This window comes from Rosa chinensis, chromosome 2, assembly GCF_002994745.2.
Source record: "Rosa chinensis cultivar Old Blush chromosome 2, RchiOBHm-V2, whole genome shotgun sequence".
Classification (NCBI taxonomy): Eukaryota; Viridiplantae; Streptophyta; class Magnoliopsida; order Rosales; family Rosaceae; genus Rosa; species Rosa chinensis.
Window position 1 is genome coordinate 12,131,071 of NC_037089.1, and position 21,083 is coordinate 12,152,153.

At 38.3% G+C, this 21,083-nt stretch overlaps 1 protein-coding gene across 1 annotated transcript; it reads right to left on the bottom strand.

The window, feature by feature from the left end:
* Positions 1-17,059: 17,059 nt before the first annotated feature.
* LOC112189896 (probable ubiquitin-conjugating enzyme E2 18) lies at positions 17,060-20,245 on the bottom strand. The gene is made up of 6 exons (XM_024329280.2): positions 20,077-20,245; positions 19,860-19,963; positions 19,551-19,653; positions 19,371-19,434; positions 17,725-17,813; positions 17,060-17,543 (listed from the first exon to the last, which is right to left on the bottom strand). The coding sequence occupies exons 1-6, from the start codon at positions 20,104-20,106 to the stop codon at positions 17,448-17,450; spliced, it is 486 nt and encodes a 161-aa protein (XP_024185048.1). The 5' UTR covers positions 20,107-20,245; the 3' UTR covers positions 17,060-17,447.
* Positions 20,246-21,083: the final 838 nt, after the last annotated feature.

Genomic DNA, 21,083 nt, shown 5'->3' on the forward strand with positions numbered 1-21,083 from the left:
TTGCTTCTTCACTCTTACTCTCTCGAGTTCTAGTAATACTGGAGACTGAAACAGAATCCGCAGGATCTTCCTGTTGGTGTTGGCCGCCATTGGAGGACTTCACAGTGCCGCCAGTACTAGTACTAATTGGGATGGTAGATTTTGATTTTGCTACTGAAGAAACAGGACGTCGACGCGGTCTCTGTTTCTGCTTCTGTTTCTCCTTCTTCTCATCATTCTCCTTTTTCTCTGCTGCTAGAAACGAAGCCTCTGCTTTTTCCTCGACAGCACCAACGAGATCCTTGACATGTTTCGCAGCCAAAAGACTAAAGGGGTTCATTAGCTGAACCATGATTTTAAGATAGATGGAAGACTTTGCTAATGCTATCAGCCTATCAGAAACACAAATTACTAGGGTTTTTCATCACAGAAGGAAAGAGAAAAAGGCCTTCGGCCTAGGTTTGATGATCGACCCAAAGTCCGCTATTAATAGTAGGCTAGCTCTCCAAGCCAAAAAAAATTGTTTAGAAATAAAATCCTGATTTGTTTAGCAATAAATGCTTGATTTAGTAAATCAAAATTTCTAGAAACCTCTACGGACTTGCTTGATATTTACTTCAGAATAAACTGAGAGCCGTCATTAATTCAACATTAAAGTAAAATCTTCATAAATGAATGTTCGATAAATTAATAATATTTCTCCAATCTCGAATTGGAACTAGTTTAACGTGGATAGGGGTCAGCATGGTATTGAATATTGGCTTTATTTAATTGGTGAGCAAAATCCAATTGAATGGCCCATGGTGATCACGTGGGCAAGGCCCCTAGGTTAATTAAGCTATGTATGTATCCCTATGTTAATTAGGGAATATATATATATATAGAGATGCCTTGCTGCCGCTGGGATTTTTTTAGTGGTGTGAGAGATTAGACAATTAACCTAATTGTATTTGGGGTTTTGGGTAGAGTTTATTCTCAAACTCTAATTGTATTCTCTCCAATTGATTATAGTGGAATTTCTCGCCGGCTCCGAAGTGGACGTAGCTCAATCACATTGATTGAGTGAACCACTATAAATTCTTGTGTTCTTGTGTTTGCTTTCTTTTTCATTGTTCGGTTGCTCATCTAGTTCCATATCAATATTGTGTTTGTTACGCTTCCGCACAACAAACTGGTATTAGAACTCTGGTTCTGAATTGGGAGTTGATTCATTGATTGGAAATCATGGTTGACGAGAAAAAGAAAGGGACTGAGTCTTCAGGTTCTTCGCGTTGGTCTACTTCTAGGCCATCAATTGGTAATGCCAAATTTGAAGTTGAAAAGTTTAATGGCACCAACAATTTTGGCATGTGGCAGTGTGAGATGATGGATGTCTTGTGTCAATAAGAACTGGATATAGCTCTGGAAGATAAACCTGCAGACATAGATGATGTAGAGTGGGCGAGAATTAACAAGTGGGCTTCTGGTTCTATCAGAATGTGTCTTGCTAAAGATCAGAAATTCTTTGTCATGAAAGAAACTTCTGCAAAAGTGTTGTGGAAGAAATTAGAAGACCAATATATGATCAAGAGTGCTGAAAATCGATTTCACCTGAAGAGGCGGCTTTTCCGATTTAATTATCGTTCTGTGTCTGAACACATCAGTGATTTCAATAAGATACTTGCAGATTTGGCTAATTTGGATGTGAAAATTAGTGATGAGGATAAAGCGTTGTGTTTGCTAAATTCTCTTCCTGACGAGTATGAGCATTTGATTACAACTTTGTTGCATGGAAAGAATGATGTGAAATTTGATGATGTGTGTAATTCATTGATAAATAATGAGTGCAGAAAGAAAGAGAAGCAACTTCAGAATGTTTCAGGTGAAGCACTTGTAGTAAGGGGCAGATCTGATGAGAGAAAACCTACTTGAAAAAGACGTAAATCTCGTTCCAAGTCAAGAAGTAAATTTCCTGCAAAAGATGAGTGTGCTTTTTGTTGCAACAAAGGTCATTGGAAGAAAGATTGTCCTAAGTTGAAGAATAGTGACAAGAAGGATTCTGAAGTGAATGTTGTAAGAGATGATGAAGATGACGACTTTGATTTTGCTTGGAGTTGTTCATCAGCTTTTGAAGATTTTGAAGAAGAAGAGATTGAGTTTGCTTTGGCTAGTTCATCTGCAGTTGGTTATTCTGACAAGTGGATTATGGATTCAGGTTATTCACATCATATGTGCCCTAATAGGGAATGGTTCTCTACTTTCAAGGAGTTGAATGGTGGAGTAGTTTTGATGGGAGACAACAGTCCTTGCAGAACAAGAGGGATTGGTACAATTCGTCTCAAGATGCATGATGGAGTAGTAAGAGAATTAACTAATGTCCGGTATGTTCCAAATTTGAAGAAAAATCTTATCTCTTTGGGAACTTTAGAATCAAAAGGGCACACAATTACATTGAAAAGTGGAGTTGCTAAAGTTGTCTCTGGTTCACTTGTGATGATGAGAGGTGAAAGGTTCAGAAATTTATATTTTCTACAAGGGAGCACAGTGACAGGTGAAACAGCAATATCTGAGACTATAGATGATGATGTAGACAATACAAAATTATGGCATATGCGTCTTGGACATGCTGGTGAGAAAGCAATGCAGGGATTAGTGAAGCAAGGTCTATTGAAAGGTGTAAAGACCGGAAAATTAGAATTTTGTGAACATTGTGTCTTGGGAAAACAGACTAGAGTTAAATTTAGCACTGCAGTTCATCAGACTAAAGGTACTCTAGATTATGTTCACACTGATGTATGGGGACCTACCAAAACTGCATCTTTGGGAGGTAAGCATTATTATGTCTCTTTTGTTGATGACTTCTCTAGAAGAGTATGGGTGTACACCATGAAGCATAAAGATGAAGTCTTAGATATATTTGTGAAGTGGAAGAAGATGATTGAGACTCAGACCGGTCGAAAAATTAAGAGGCTCAGGTCAGATAATGGTGGTGAATACAAATCTGATCCGTTCTCGAAACTATGTCAAGATGAGGGCATTGTGAGACACTTCACAGTTAGAGAGACACCACAACAGAATGGGGTGGCAGAGCGCATGAATCGGACTTTATTGGAGAAAATTCGGTGTATGTTGTCTAATTCTGGATTAGGCAAAGAATTTTGGGCTGAGGCAGTTGTGTGTGCAAGCCATCTCATTAATAGGTTACCTACTGCTACACTTGAGGGAAAAACTCCCATGGAGGTATGGTCTGGTAAACCTGCTACTGATTATCATTATTTACATATTTTTGGTTGTCCTGCTTATTTTCATGTCAGGGAAAGCAAGCTAGATCCAAGGGCCAAGAAAGCTATATTCTTGGGATTTAATGAGGGTGTTAAGGGATTTAAGCTTTGGTGTTCAGATGTGAAGAAAGTTGTTGTAAGCAGAGATGTGACTTTTGATGAGGCTATTATGGTTGATAAGAACAAGCAGAAAAATTCTGATGAGCAGAGAATGACCGTAGAGAGTTTGCAGCAGGTGGAGTTAAAGAAAAAAATTGTTGAAACTCCAATTGATCCAGTGAGTCCTAATGTTGATTCAGATGATTTAAATATTGAGGACATGAGTATTGAAGTAGAGACTCCAACCCAAGAGCCTACACAGCAAGATGGACCAATTGCAACTACAAAGGGAAAAAGGAATGCTCAAAAGCCAGCTTGGCTTAATGATATGGTGACTTATGCACTTCCAGTTACTGAAGAAGAAATTCCTACTACTTATGAAGAAGCTGTCATACATGCAGATTGTGTAGAATGGAAAAAAGCTATGGGTGAGGAGATGAAGTCTCTTCACAAGAATAAAACATGGGAGTTGGTTCAGTTACCGCATGGGAAGAGAGCAATTGGTTGCAAGTGGGTGTTTGCTAAAAAGGAAGGATCACGGTATAAGGCTAGATTGGTAGCTAAAGGCTACGCACAAAAAGAAGGAATTGACTACAATGAGGTATTTTCTCCTGTTGTTAAGCATTCTTCTATTCGTATTTTATTGGCCTTGGTTGCACAGTTTGATCTTTAGTTAGCACAACTTGATGTAAAAACTGCTTTCTTACATGGTAAATTAAAAGAAGAGATATATATGACTCAGCCAGAAGGATTTAAAATTGCTGGTAAAGAAAATTGGGTCTGCAAACTGCATAAATCATTGTATGGTTTGAAACAATCTCCAAGGCAGTGGTACAAGCAGTTAGATAAATTTATGTTCGGTCAGAAGTACACTCGGAGTCTTTATGATCTATGTGTTTATTTTCGCAAGCTACAGGATGGGACCTTCATTTATTTGCTCTTATATGTTGATGATATGTTAATTGCATCTAAGAGCAAGGTGGAGATAAATAAATTAAAATCACAATTGAGTGGTGAATTTGAGATGAAGGACTTGGGAGAAGCTAAAAAGATATTGGGCATGGAAATGGAAAGAGATAAATCAAGAGGCAAAGTTTGTTTGTCACAGAAGCAATATTTGAAGAAGGTACTGCATCGGTTTGGCATGAATGATAAATCTAAACCTGTAAGTACACCTCTTGCCTCTCACTTTAAGCTTAAATCTACTATGTCTCCTAGCACAGATGATGATATGAAATATATGGCTAAAGTTCCTTATGCTAGTGCTGTTGGTAGCTTGATGTATGGTGTGTACTAGACCGGATATTTCACAGGCCTTAAGTGTGGTGAGCAGATATATGCATAACCCAGGTAAAGGTCATTGGCAAGCAGTGAAGTGGATTCTACGGTATATTCTTGGTACTGTGGATGTTGGATTAGTTTTTCAGCAGGATAAGACAAGTCAATGTGTTGTTGGATATGTGGACTCTGATTTCGCAAGTGATTTGGATAAGTGCCGATCTACTACAGCTTATGTGTTTACTCTTGCTAGTGGACCGGTGAGTTGGAAGTCGAATTTGCAATTTACAATTGCTTTGTCGACTACAGAAGCTGAATATATGGCGGTAACAGAGGGTGCAAAAGAAGCAGTTTGGCTACGTGGTTTGCTTGAGGACTTGGGAATTATTCAAGAATATGTGGATATTTTTTGTGACAGTCAAAGTGCTATTCATTTAGCAGAGAACCAAGTTACTCATGCTCGTACTAAACATATAAATGTCAAATTTCACAAGATTCGTCAGATGGTGGAGGATGGTGATGTTCAACTCCTCAAAATTGGAACTGCAGATAATCCTGCTGATATGTTGACAAAGTCGGTTCCATTGAGCAAGTTCAAGCATTGATTGGTATTTGTAGAATTTGAAATTCCCTACGGGGATGTCGGAGCGGTGATTGGTTTTGAAGTTCTATTTTGGAGAATTTACATCAAAATAAAGCCAAGGTGGAGATTAGTGAATATTGGCTTTATTTAATTGGTGGGCAAAATCCAATTGAATGGCCCATGGTGATCACGTGGGCAAGGCCCCTAGGTTAATTAAGCTATGTATGTATCCCTATGTTAATTAGGGAATATATATATATAGAGATGCCTTGCTGCCGCTGGGATTTTTTTAGTGGTGTGAGAGATTAGACAATTAACCTAATTGTATTTGGGGTTTTGGGTAGAGTTTATTCTCAAACTCTAATTGTATTCTCTCCAATTGATTATAGTGGAATTTCTCGCCGGCTCCGAAGTGGACGTAGCTCAATCACATTGATTGAGTGAACCACTATAAATTCTTGTGTTCTTGTGTTTGCTTTCTTTTTCATTGTTCGGTTGCTCATCTAGTTCCATATCAATATTGTGTTTGTTACGCTTCCGCACAACACATGGGTCGGCCTAGGGCTAGCCCTACCCTAAATTTTAGGGCTTAGGGTTGGGTCGGACATGACCTAGTCAAAGTCAACAAAATTTAGAGTCAGGGCTTAAATAGGATAACTCTTACCCGCCCAAAAGGCCGGAGCTGCTAGGGTTGAAAGGGCCAGGTCGGGCCGACCTTCCGAATAGGGCCAAATAGAGCCGAAATGGGCTGAAAATGGTCTTATTTTGTTTAACTAAAAGAAATACATTTTTGTTTCCTCAAAATGTGGCTTAATAATTATATAAGTAATACAAGACTCATTATTTTTGTTGATCATATTTAATACACACACACACACATATTGAAATTAGGGGAAATGCTCATTTACCCAATTTTAGCTTAAAATTTGCCCACTTGCTCCACTAACAGTTTTTTAACCCATTTACCCAAAACACTCTAAGGGATTATTTCCCCTTTACCCAATTAATTCTTTTTATTTATTTTTGAGACTTTTTTGCCCTCTCCTTCTTTCTCACTTAGAGAGAGAAGTCATTGGAGACCTTGCCAGACTCCGGTCAACAGTGGCCGGCCACCGACTCCGGTGACGGACTCAGGCGACCGATGACGGAATCCGGCCACTGTTCACCAAAATCAGGCGACTTTTGTCCGGAATTCCGAATCCGGCTATCGGAACGGTGCCTGGATTCCGGTGGCTGATTTTATTGCCCCCTAATAATATCCAGTAATCATATTATTGCCCCCCAGTAAACATATTATTTCCCCCAATAACAAGTTTATTAGGGATCAATAATGAATGAAAAATGAAGATGTTTATAATTTTGAAAGTTTTAGTAGGGTTATCCGAATAAATAATCTTATTATTGCCCCCCAGTAATCTTATTATTTCCCCAGTAAACATTTTATTGCCCCCCAATAATCTGTTTACTGCCTCCCAATAATCTATTTACTGCCTCCCAATAATCTTATTATTATCTTCCAAATAACCATTTCCAAGTGCCTGATCAAGTAGATAAATCCCTTATGTTAAGAGAAACCTCGATCTGGTGGCCTACCCACCGGGCTCGGAGCCACCAACACATCAACACCAATCCCAGAGTAGCCAGTCAAAACAATCCATGCCATCACCTTGAGACGTGCAACACCAGAAGGCATGACCACCTCGAACGCCAGGCGCTAGAGAAGAAACCATAACAGTAGTGCCACGCAACCATTCACCAATCTTAGAGAAGCAGAATGCGCGGCCTCCATACTTGACCGCGCCAAAGAAGGTAGCGGTCCGAATGACCGACTGGCTCCGACAGCGTCGCGGCACCGAGATGGTTGCTCCGATTGTTGTACTGCTCCGCCAATCGGATCTGACAGAGACAGAGTTTCAGTCGGATTCCGAAGGCCTCGACATCACTACCATTAGAGAAGTGAAGGAGGTTTGGTTTTCGTAACTGGAGACGACGGCGACGAGGATCATCACCGGGCATCGAGGCGACGAGAATCATCACCAGGCTGTACTGCTCCGCCAATCGGATCTGACAGAGACAGAGTTTCAGTCGGATTCCGAAGGCCTCGACATCGCCACCATCAGAGAAGTGAAGGAGGTTTGGTTTTCGTGACCGGAGACGACGGCGACGCGGATCATCACCGAGCATCGAGGCGACGAGGATCATCACCAGGCATCGAGGTTCTGGGCCGTGAGCGTGAGGGAGGGAGGGAGGGAGCGAGAGAGAGAGAGAGATTAATGTAATTTATTAATTAAAATGAGGGTAATACTGTCAAACACTGTTAGATTGGGTAAATGAGGTTAAATAACACTTGGTGGAGTAAGTGGGCAATTTTCTGTCTAAAATTGGGTAAGTGGTCACAGCCCCAAAAATAACATATAACATTTATAAATATTAGTTAAGGTGGTTATATTCAATTAACTATGTATCTAAATCTCCCAAAATTAATTGTTATTTAACAATGGAAACAAAAATTAAAGAAAATAAAGCTTGGGAAGTCAATTACAAAGAAGATATAAATTGTATGTTATAGAAAAAAGAGAACATATAAAAAAATAAGAAATTATTAGGGCTTAATTAGGCTGGCTTAAAAGGCCGGGTCGGGCTTGGCCCTAAAGGGCTCAAACAAACCAGGCTTCATTTGTATGGCCCATATCCTACCATATTTGAGAAAGGGTCGGGCCGGCCTGCCCTAGTGCAAAGGCCGGGTAGGCCTTCAGCCCAGGCGGGTTTAGGGCCAAATGATGACCCCTAAATGTGGACATAAAAGTGCCAAATAAGCTCTAGGCAAATAGTAAAAACTATGTGTGTTCTTGGTGACTTGGCTTGTTGGACTGGTTGTTATGATTAATTTGCCTCTATAAGTATGGGCTACATAGGCAAACTTAACGGCAGAATGGATGGAAGTACCATATGAGGAAACAGCGCTTTAGTTCAGGTACCATCAGGGTAGTTTTAAAAGCTTAGGTATCAGAAAATGCAATAGACGATAGTCCATATACCATATGAGGATTTTTTTTTTTTTTACTATTTGCCCATAACTTATTTGGCACTTTATTTCCACGTTGGCACCACGTAAGCAAACTTAACGGCAGAATGGATGGAAGTACCATATGGGAAAGCGGTGCTTTAGTTTAGGCACCATTAGGGTAGTTTTAAAAGTTAAGGTACCAAAAAATGTAATAGACAATAGTCTAGGTACCATATGAGGATTTTTCCCTTCATTTTAACATCATATGTTTTCTAATATTCCGGGAAATTTTTAGGTTGACTACATGTTTTTTTGTTTATAAGATAACTTAAACATGTAACACAAGAATTTATGTACCATTGTGGCTAAGTATCAAGGTTGGTAGTCCTCAATAACTAGGTAAATCTAGAATATCTATCTTAGTTTCAGGGCCTGCGCTGAGTTTTGGGATGCAATATTTCTATTGCCTGAAATGACAACGCTGTGTCCTCTTAGGGTTAATTTTGCTTAGTTTTCTATACTACATCTTCCTATGTCGATCAATTGTGATTTACAATTTGTTTAATTGAGACACTTTGTGCTTGCTTTAATTAAGATAATCTAATTTACTGTTGTTATTTCAAATTTGTTTATGCGATTACTGACGGATCGGGAGGATGTTCTTGTTTTATTGTGCATGTTTTGGCATCAAAATTTCAAAAAAAAAAATAATAAAGAAAAATAATAATTGTCATTTTGGTTCAAGCTAAATCGTATAGGTAATCGTTATAAACCAAACAGACAACATGGATCCAGAGGTGAAGGGAAGTTATATGTTCTTAGGAATCCTACAAGAACATCCTCCTCTTCCTCTGCTTCTTCCAAACATGTCTAGCTAAGCATATTGTCATACAATCACGAGGGTTGAATTAATAAAAGATGGAACTAGTTCAAGCTAGAAGAGGGTACGGAAGGCTTTCTCATTATCATTAAAGAAGCAATTTCAAAAATTATAATAATTGAATAAGTACCCAAGAAAACTAGAAGCTGGCCTTGGAGCTGGTCCACAATATGGATCTGATGTACAATCTTAGAGTAAGTTCACCCATTGAGTCACCGGGTCACCTAATATTCACAGCTTTTTAGTGTTTATTTTCACCCTTTGGGTTACCGACACAGTTTCCAAATTGACCTGGGTCGATATTTTGATACATATAACATATAATTGATTAGGCCCCGTTCCTATCGCCAAATCTCTCTTCGTATATAATTGTATATGTAAAGGGTGATCCCAATTCCGAGACGGCCAGACCTTTACCTATTCTTTTTGTTCTATTGAGAATCCTCAAACTACCAAACTTCTAGTCTTCGAGTCTGATCGACTCTTTGAGTCTTCAATCTCTGCCATGCAATTCTTCCTTCTTCTTTTTTTGAACAGCGATTCTTCCTTTGCTTCTTGTTAATTGGTTTGTACCCTGTATTTAGTTTGTTCTAATGGATTACCTATATAACTATATCTCATAGTTTATCTATGTTGATCATTGCTTGATTTAAAACTTGTCAAATTAAAGTAGCTGCAAAGATACTGATCTGCTTTGTTGAATTTGATTCAAATTCTATCTATAGGTTGTACACGGCAGCTTTAGGATCTCCTTTCTATTTTGCTTCTTGTACACAACAACTTTATATGATGTACACAGCAGATTTATATATTTGCTTCAATCTTTCCACTCATTTGCTTCTAATTTTTCCCCCTGCTTATATATATTCCTGCATCCGCCACTGCTACATGATGAGATCATGTAGCTTGATCATACCACTTTTATGAGAACATGAGGCATATATGAAAGCTTTGTATATTTTCTTGAACAAAAAGAAAGGAAATGATGAACATGCAAGAGGTCTGTATAGTGTTTATATATATTCCTGCATCCGCCACTGCTACACAATGAGATCATGTAGCTTGATCATACCACTTTTATGAGAACATGAGGCATATATGAAAGCTTTGTATATTTTCTTGAACAAAAAGAAAGGAAATGATGAACAAGAGGTCTGTATAGTGTTCAACTCAGAACGAGAACCTACTTCAGAATGAGAGTACTAGTCAGCTATTTATACAAGAGTGTCAAGTAGATTGCAAAATACACTTATATACCCTTAACAATATATGCATTGCGTGATTGAGTAGTTGTTCGATCACATACATTTGTTTAACCTGGCTATGATCGAGAAACCATGAAAAAAGTATGTGGAGATTTTTGCCATTTGAAGAGATGGAGAATGGATCAATGACAACTTGTAGTTTTAGTGCCTTCCTTTTTCTTCTTATTAGTTGGTTATTCATTAACATGTCATTGTGATCGAGAAGATGGGCATGTTGGATCTTGGTCTCGATCATGTGTTTATGATTAAAACTCTCAACTCATATGAAATATTAGAAGAAACTAACAACTTCAATTACAACTACGATTATGATCACTTGCATAATAAGACACCATCTTTATTCAATTTCCAAAAATTAATTTTCAGAAGGGGGTCGACCAAGGTGAAAATATAATAAATCTCATGCGTGCATCATTAAAATCATTAAAATCTTATATATGTGCCAACGGATGATGTTGGCATGTAGCTATATATTATTAAAGTGCACAAACCTAGAACTTCAACAGTCGGCTACACACCTTAAAAGTGTCGTAGAGTTCACAACCACACGCACGATACAAGCTCATAAATCTAGAAACGATGCCAATCACATCTCTATTGAATCTTGGTTACATTATAACCCCAAATTTAAGGAAGATATATAAGTTATGCTTGGATATCAAGAATGTAAAGGAAAATTGCATTAATTTGAATCAGATTCTTTTTCATTGTTCAGATTCAAGGAAACATCAACGATGTAAGTGAGAAGACCTACCGACGAATCCTCATGAAAGATTTTCAGTTTCTGTGTGTTGCATGGGAAAGTATATGATCAGTGATGGATTACAACAAGTAAAATGAATGGTATTTATGTGTCCTATCATTTTAGTTTATATAAATATATAATTAATTAGATTCAATTAACTTCTTAAGAAATATCGGAAGAAACTAAACATTTCAACATGATCAAGTATGAAGATCAACAAATAAGAAGTTTACGACTTCTAAAGGAAAGGTATGGTTAAGCCATTACGTACTTCTATAAATGTGATGTAGTACTAGTTAAATTATTCACTAAATCCATCTCCACCTAATTTGCTTGCTACTATGATAGGCTAAATTTTGCTTTATATATATATGGTGCCTAAGTTTTGGTTTGACGATATATATTTCTTCGTTGATGAGATCGATTATGAGATATGTTTACTACGGACATATGAATTGGGATTTCATTACGATTATTCCAGTTGGTTGTAGATATAGGTGAACAATTGCATCTACCTTGTTTTCCATCTTCTTAGTATTGAGGCTCTGATAGAAGGAGCATGCTGCTACATAGGGCTGTCAATGGATCGTGTCGGGTTGGGTTCGTGTTAGGTCAAGGTATATGTAGTGTCACAAGAGACAAACCCAAACTCAACCCATTTATTAATCGTGTCGAAAATTTAAACCCAACCTATTTATTAAATGGGTTACCCGTTTCCAACCCGCTTAACCCATTTAATAAATAGGTCGTGTCGTGTTGGACAAAATGACCCATTTGAGGGTTAACACTGCGACCCATTTAACTAAAAAAATGTATAAATTGATTAAATTCACTAAAAACTCCATAAAACGAAGAATATAAATAATTATATATAATTCATAAATAATTAAATCCAATATTGATGAAGCAAAATATTTCAAATTGTCCGATCCTAGGATCAAATACTCCCAACGTCCAAAATTTCAAGAAGAAGTATAGAATAATCGGGTTATATGGGTTCATTTCGTGTTGGCGGGTTGACCTGTGGCCGACCCGTTTATTAAATGGGTCATGACGGGTTGACCCGAGGCTAACCCGCTTTTTAATCGTGCGGGTTCAACCCGCTTTATTTCGTGCCGGTTTCGAGTCGTGTTATCGGGTCGTGTCGAAATTGACAGCCCTAATGCTGCATGCATGAAGAATGAAATAGTTGTTATTTTGGTTCTTTAACATCAGTTTTTTATAATGACCATTTACACAATTTTGGGGTTAATTAACCCCACTTACCCAAACACTCTAAGAAATTGTCCACTTACACAATATCTTATATATATTTTGCCCATTTACCCAATTAAGTATTTTTTTTTATTGCTTTTTATTTATTTTTAGGACAATTTTGCCCTCTCCTTCTTTGTCACTTAGAGAGAGAAGTCATCGGAGACCTCGCCGGACTCAGGTGATGGGTGGCAGGCCGCAGACTCCGGTGACCTGAATCCGGCATCCGATTTTATTGCCCCTAATAATACTCAGAAATCATATTATTGCCCCCCCCCCCCCCAAATTATCGTATTATTGCCCCCAATAATCATATTAATGCCCCCAGTAATCGTATTATTACCCCCTAATAATCGTATTATTACCCCCCCAATAATCAGATTATTGCCCCTTAAATTTTTTTTCTGTTTTCTTTTTTCTTTCCTTCTGGGCATTTTGCCCCAATTTTACCAAAAAAAAAAAAATTTGATTTGGGCACCCAGAAAATGCTCTGGGCACCCACATCTTCTTCTCCTCCCATCTTCGACTTCGATGGTTGCAGACCTGCCTTCTTCAAGGCTTGAATTCACCAGATTTTACCATCTTATACATTCAATCCATCACAATCAATTTCAAATGGAAAATTCAAAATGCAGACCAAAATCAAAATCAGGATCCGGAAATCTCTCTTTCCGGTTCTGCATGTTTTCCGATCTAGATTGGGACCAGCGAGTCGTCGAGGCCGATTCCGATCTGGACCAAGTCGTCTAGGCCAATTCCGATCTGGATCACCACTGGGAAACCCTAAATCCGGGGGAGAAGAAGCCGTCTAATCCAAGGAGATAATTCAAGAGGCCGTAATCAGACTTGGAGGCTGTCGCGGCCTAATTCGCCGGAAGCCTGGTTCGCCGGAGGACTGGGTTGAGCATCAGTGAGAGAGAGAGAGAGAGGCCGTCGCGGTCTGATTCGTCGGAGGCCTGGTTGGATGGAGACCTGGGTTGAGCGTCAGTGACAGTGAGAGGGAGGCTGTCGCAGTCTGGGTTGCCGGAGTCGCCTAGGGGGGCAAAGTCCAGTGACAGAGAGAGGCCGAGAGAGAGAGAGAGAGAGAGTCTGAGACAAGTTGAGAGTATCGGTGAGGGAGGAGGAGGAGGAGGAGGAGGAGGAGGAGGAGAGAGAGAGAGAGAGAGAGAGAGAGAGAGAGAGAGAGAGAGAGAGAGAGAGAGAGAGAGAGAGAGAGAGAGAGAGAGAGAGAGAATATATAGATCGTAGAGGGGAGGGGAGAGAGAGAGAGATAAGTGAAATGAGGGCAATACTGTCAACAGATGTTAGATTGGGTAAATGGGAGTAAAAAACTCTTGGTTGAGTGAGTGAGTAATTTTTAGGCAAAAATTGTGTAAATGGTCATTATAATTGCTAAATTTTAAAATTCGGAAGCAGGTAATTGTACAAGTAGTCTATATAATCTCACTAAACAAATGTAAATCTGAGGACAACTTGGGTTCAACGTAGAACTAGGAACCTAGCTAGTTTCGATCCCCAAAACTCTTCTTGTGCTCGTTCTTGCAGTCTTGCTCGTAAGTATATATACGTAATAAGTTTTCAATTGCTCTTTTCATTTTCACAAGGAAATCTGATCATCAGTATGTTAATCGTTAAGACTTATCGATCTCTAATGAAATTTCAGCTCCAGTAAGGGCTCAATCGTTAACTTAAGTTTCAAATTTCGGACGAATCTTCAGAGAAGAAAATCATGGCTGACAAACACAGTCACCGTCACCGAAAGCAGCGACTAGTCCCTTCCGCCTGTCGACCTCGCATCGAATTCGATGATCTCCTTATTGAAATACTATCAAGACTCCCAGTCAAAACCCTACTTCAATTCTGATGCGTTTGTATATTTCTATACCGGCAGTGAAATTACACTGTGGGTGATGAAAGAATATAGAGTCAAGGAATAATCTTGGACTAAAGTGATAAAAATTTCTTGTACAGAGATATGGATACCTGGACTTCCTCAAACGGAAATGATCTACTTTTCTCCTTTATGCATTTTAGAGAACGGGGAAGTTTGATGAACTGTAATGGGAAGTACTTGGTGCTGCATAATCCAAACGGAAGGGCATGTGTGAATGTTCTTGAGACTCCTGCTAATTTGGCACTTGAACCAGCTATATATGTACGTGGAGAGTTTAGTTTCGCTGTTTAAGGGAAATATCTGGAATCAACCTTTTTTGTTGGTGGGCTAGTAGAGAAGCGAGGTGCGCTACTTCTGGAAAAACAAAAATATGAAGATGCTAAGCATCCTAGTTAGTATCAACAGCTCCATATTTTGTACTTTCTGCGAAACATGGATATTACAGGATTATAGATTTCTGTTTATGAATATTGTATCAACAATGAGATTTCTCGTTTCTATTTTTTTGTTGAAATAAGGGCTATGCGGCTGCCCTCAGGCCTTTACTAATGAAACGGATAAATACATAAGGGTAGATATGATGCCTAAACCCCTGATTACAACACACCTCAAGTCTCAATAAAACCTCCCGACTAATAACAGGAGTCTCTACAACAACAATGTATTCAAACATGCACCTAATAGCAAAGAGTGTCATATCGACTACTCTATTTGCTTTACAATAATGGTGACATATCGAAAAGTTAAAGCAGTGTCATAGTACCAATAATTTAGTAGCTTTCCCAATATACTGCCAGTCAAAAATAAAACCGACTTCAAGGTTTTTATTAATCTGTCGAGGTTTACCATTTCAAGGTTTTACTCATTTCAATGTAGAAATAAGGAACCTCAAAGGAACATTCTCCCGTACTTCTACACATGTCAAGCTTTGGATAATGACTTCGGGGTCGATTCTGTAAAAGATGGCTATGTCCCCAACTGAGGAGAGTAGGGCTTCCCATATGATTGACAAGCAATTCCGGAATGTGTCAATATCACAAAAACCCAAGAAAAATATACATTTCTAAACAATTAAGAAAGTTTCGGGATGCAATAACAAACACACACTATACGAGGACTCTTTTTTTTTTTTTTGAAAGGAGGAGGGCTCATGTTTGTTAAATCATGTTTGACATAGATGATTTCGGATGTATGGCTCCAGAAGTTTATAAAAACTGTTTTAGAAGAAGATGTACATTGTTATTCCTTTGGTTGTGCATGGTACCCGAAACTGTTTTAGGAGAGTAGGGCTTCCCATATGATCGATAATGTGTAAATGCGTTTCTGGGTATTCCTTTATCATTTCCTCCAGACGAAGGAGTTCTCCTAAGTCTATGAATTTTTTTAGAATACTCTTTTCTTGAATATCTATTTTTTCAGAATACTCTTTTCTTGAATATCTGTAGTACATAAAAAGGCTCATCGTTTGGCTTTTATTAGCTCACACAGGCTTGAGATGTCTTTCTTTTGAGTAGGTGGAAGTTCTACTCTAAACATAAAGTTCAGTGTGAGAACACGAGGCATGCATTCCGTGATCAGTTGTGAACGTATAGTAAACATTACAATGATCAACCACAGACCAAAGTTCTGTTTTTTTTCAGCCATACAAAGATATGGGGATAGATAAAAGTTATCTCAGTAGTTTAACAAATTGTTGAAGTCGTCCCCTACATATTTCAATTTTTCATGTGTTACAAAAATGAACTATGAAATATTAGAAGATACTAAAAGTTATTATACTAAATAGGAAGGATTTTGCATAAGTTGAATAAGTATTTCAATTCAAAAAACTACTATAAAATTCAGGGCAATATATCAATCCTTTCCGTGGGGAAAAAGTTTTGCTGCATTTAATAATGTATTTACCTATCTCATAGATATCAACCAGATTTTCCAAATAATCATGTTTCTATCATTGCCTTGACATTTTTGAAATAATCATTTATCTATCATTGCCTTGTGGAACCTACCATAACTAGCATGAGTCGAGACAGCTAACTCGGATCAAATAGAGATTACCCTAAATCCAAACTTGACATGAGTTCAGTTTTTTTTTTTTTTTAATTATTTGTTAGCAATGACATAAAGTTGAAATTACCGAACAACCACCTATATTAAAAAGTTTAATCATTTACATATATATAATATATCAGATCTTATCTAGAGCGAGGCCTCGCTTTGAAATTTCAGAGCGAGATTAGGGTTTAGGGTCACTTTTAAGTCGCACATCCACATCTCAACTGTTCAGTTTCTAGGCACTAATGTATAGATTATCTCTGCAAAATTTCAACGAAATTGATGGTCTTTAAGGTATCTAACTCGCTTAAACAAATAGAAGACTGAATTTGTCCAATCTGAATCGTACTAGCTTTAAAACAGTTATCAATACCTTAACGACCATCAATTTGGCTAAAATTTTACAGAGATAATCTATACATTAGTACTTAGAAATTGAACGGTTGAAATATGGATATGCGACCGAAAAATGACCCTAAACCCTAACCTCGATCTGAAATTTCAAAGCGAGGCCTCGCTCTGGATGGGATCTATATATATATATATTGAAATTTATATGATAAACAATCAATTAGTCAATATGGTAGCTTAATTTAAAAATAAATAAATTAAAAATAAAAAAAACTTTTTGTTTCTAAATTTAAGTATTTTGCAAGTATAATCACTTCCATGCTAATGAATGCTCTGAAATCTTTTGGTAACCGTATCTTGTTAAAAAAATGGGATCAAACCATCTAATATGAAATCACAAGCCTGCAAATTGCAGAAAACACCAACAAAATCATTAACATACTAAAATCAATCTTGGTCAGAATGATAGTAGACATATAAACCAACACTACTAAGGAAGTGAGGGAGAATTGCCTCCTCCAGAAAACACACGAAGAGAAAGGAACTTGAATTATGAACTCATACCAACATCCTGTGACCTCGTTTGTTCCTTACAAATCGGTAGAAACACAAATTGCTCCCCTTGCTTTACAAGTACCAGCCATAGTCAACTTATAAGAGAGTTATTGAGCAATTAGGGACAAATCCCATTTTTTTATAATGCTTCTTTCTTTTTTGCCTTAGCTGTCCTCTGAACATGAAACCCAACTACTCTAATTTCTTGAACCACTAATGATGGAACAGAGTGCATATTTATCTTACACTTTATCATCATGGAACCACCATCTCGTCTCCTTGGGAGATCTGCCATTTCTACAGTTCTTTACATACCGGTCGTTATCTTCAGGGCGTTGCTGCAGGTATAGATAAAACAAGATGCCTTCAGATACACATCCCCAATAATAACCACCCCCGGTTATATTTACAAAACGAAAACAAAAGAAGAGTAATACCCATGATTTAAACTTGCTAGTTAAAACTTATATCTAAAAAGAACTGAACGGACCAAAGACACAGAGATGGTGGAATACAAACCTTCACAGTGGAGCTTGATAGCATTGAGAGAATGCTAATACAGATGGAACTAACAGTCATGGCTGGCGACCAAGAATCGTACAAAATATCTACAAACAGCAAATCCAAAAGTGAATCATATAGCTGAGGTAAAGTGAACTAAAATTATATCTGTTAAAAAATATTGCAACTTAAATAGAATAATTGGATCCAATAATGGACACGATGGCCGCATTTGTTTGCCTGCATTAATAATCGGATAGGACTAAAAAAAATCCAAGCTAGTGTTTGGTGGTTCAGATTCCTCAAGAATTGGAAATTTAAATCTTGTCAAGGAAGGATATCAACTCCTGTTGGAGAGGTGGGATATGCACAATCGTACAAAGTTATAACGATGACCATCCTTGGATCTTGACCAAATTACCACCATCCTTCTTCAATCAAAATACGAACACCAACCTTGTATCCTCCTCAGTGCGATCTGATCGAACCCAAAAATCCCTCCACTCAATCTCTCAGTCTCTGGCGGCGGCGGCGCGAGCTAGACATCCCTCCTCAGTCTTTCTCTTCCACTGCGCCGGCGTCTTTCTCTTCCACTGTGCCGGCCCACCAGCTGCGCCGAATTCGACTTCGATTTCCCTACACTCAACGGAGCTATCCAAAACGAACGAAGACTGGAGAGCCGCGACATCGTGGCTCTGACCTCGAAGAGAAAGCTCCGCCGGGTTGTTGGGCTTGAAGAGTGAAGCTTTGGCGGTGGTTTGGAGGAGAGTGAGATAGAGAAGGGGTTGGTTGTGGAGGCCATGGACTCAGGTATGGGTTAGGGTCAGGTTGGGTCAGTGAAGAGGAGGTGAGTTTGCGTCCGAGTATTGGAGGTGGTAGAGAAGAGGAGTTGACAACGGATTTGGTTCTTGTACTAATCTATTCCAGCTCTAATCCTCGGGTACCAAACACATGAAAACATTAAAACAAATCTAATCTTATCCTAATCCAATCCAATCCATTCCTATCCTAGATGCCAAACGTGGCCGATATTCATGTGAATGAGACCTAAACCTGATGTTCATTATACCATTAAAATCACTATTAATTTCAAAATATTCAATGCTGAATCTTGTCTCAACCATCATTTGTTAGGAATTTTCGAAGTAACTTCCTTGGCTTCGACAGGACATTTAAGTAGGGGGTGACCAATTTAACAAAAAGTGAAAATCAACTCTCGTTAGGATTCCTTAGGACTAGGCAATATTCATGACCAAAACAAAGTATCACACAACCAAGCAATTTGAGATTACTTGTCTATCTGTCTCTCCCTCTGCCTCCCCTTTTAACAATCTTGGCTTCACAAGTAATCAAAACAACTTTACAGAAGAAAGATTTATCACCCAAACAAAATTCACTTCTGCTAACAGCCAAGATTGACCACATATTTAGTGGAAATAAAAATGTGTAAAATAAAGCAATAAAACGAAGGGTTAATCTCATTACGAGGACAGGACTATCGCTTTCAAAGATTGGGTATATAAAGAAAATCCTGGTCTAGGAAAATAGGGAGAGAAAAAGAGTATCAATGCTGTAACTGACTGATTACACAAGAATCAGATACTAGATACCACACAACAGATAAAACTCCAGCAACAGCTTAAATGGAACCGTTAAACACTTACCTAAACATATATGACCGTTGCTATAAATATGAGGATGCATTGGAGCCGGAGGCACAAAGATAACCTGTTCATCCCACCACAAGATTGCAGATTGTTAATCAGTTAACATGACCAACTTTATGCAAATAATAATCACCCGAACAAAATACACGTGACAATAATTGATGAATTTGCAGAGACCTGTGGTGCTTCCATCGGGTAATGCTCAGGGAAATCAACCTGAAGCTGATAGGTCTCATTCGAATACAGAGTCCCAGGCGCTCCATTCACTTCAATCACCCACCTTCAGATCACAAATTCCACAACAACAACAACAGTAATTGAATTGAACAAAATCAAACCAACTCAACCAAGCAAAAACACAAAACTCGAACAGTCGAATATCTCAACCTAGCAAAAACAAAAGGAGATTCATAAAGAGGTGTGGATTGTTCTATTCAATTTCGGCAATTTGATAATAAAAAGTCAAGAAAAGCGAAAAGAAAAGACCTTTGGAGATTGTCAGTGACTTTGTGTTTAAAGCCGGCCGGAGGATTGACCTGCCACTCCACGAGCTCCTTCTGGAGCCGATTGCAAGCAATCTTACTCAAAATCTACACAATCAATCAAAACAATCAGAAATCAAAATCCAGAGACAGAAAAAAAAATCAAAACCATGACAGAGTGGGATTGTGCGGTGAATGGAGATTAGGGCAATTGAACTAACCTTGCGGGAGGAGGCGGAGGAGCTGGTCATGCTTGAAAAAGCGGAGAGAGAGAGAGAGAGAGAGAGAGAGAGAGAGAGAATGTGAAGATGGTGGTGGTGTTGACGAAAAGGAAGAGAGGGTCCGGGCGGCCACGGTTTCACAACGCCTCTGTGCTCCCCACCATATCCAATTTGTTCTTATTTATATATATTATTCTTTGCTCTCCATTATTAAATTATTGAATTATTATTCACATCTTTATCTTGACAAAGTGGGCCTCTCTCCTGGTGACAAGCCAAGCACCTTGTTCACACGACGTCGTTTCGCTCTCTTGTACAACACCCTCGCATTATTTATGCAATTTTGCTTAAAAAATCCTTTTCTTTTCTTTTTTTGTAAGAAAACTACTACTACGACTTGATATACAAAAACCTCGAAAGCAGCCCAACCCTTAACAATAAAAATAAAAATAAAAATAAAATAAAAAAGAAAGAAGGCGGCTTTAGAACCAGAAGTCAGAGCTGCTTTAGTTTAGGTCGGAGTAACCTTAACAGCATAGAAAAAAGAACGCTGGGGGGGAGGGTTGCTTCTGGTGGAAAATAAGCTGATTCTTTGCATATTATTAATGATTTCTAGTGAAGAATAAATGTATTGGCCTAGATTTTAATCTTGTATTCTGCACATAGTGAAAAGTCATCATCAACAATCATATACTTCCTACTTTCCTTCCTAGCGTTCTAGCAGCCATTATAGCTTAGCTAGGATTGTGACTCGTTATCCCAGCTGTGCTCAGTTTGCTGGTAGAGACTCTTTGACTATAATCTCAGGGTTTCTAGTTCCAGTAATAATACATTCCTTGACATTTTGAATGATTAAACAGATACTTCACTACACAAATGTATACATGCATCAACACAATCATATTGCATATGCTCTTGCTCGTTATGCTTCGACAAAGCCTTGCTTAAACTATTCCGCCGGATAGTTTTTATCTTTGATGAATTTTCCCAATTTGATTTTAAAACAG

Bases quoted from the DNA above. Each gene is read 5' to 3' on its own strand.
- LOC112189896 (XM_024329280.2), bottom strand. From the start codon at position 20,106: ATGACCAGCTCCTCCGCCTCCTCCCGCAAG. The intron at 19,964-20,076 runs GTTAGTTCAATT...TTGATTGTGTAG, and splicing joins CCTCCGCCTCCTCCCGCAAG to ATTTTGAGTAAGATTGCTTG. The intron at 19,654-19,859 runs GTCTTTTCTTTT...TGTGATCTGAAG, and splicing joins GTCACTGACAATCTCCAAAG to GTGGGTGATTGAAGTGAATG.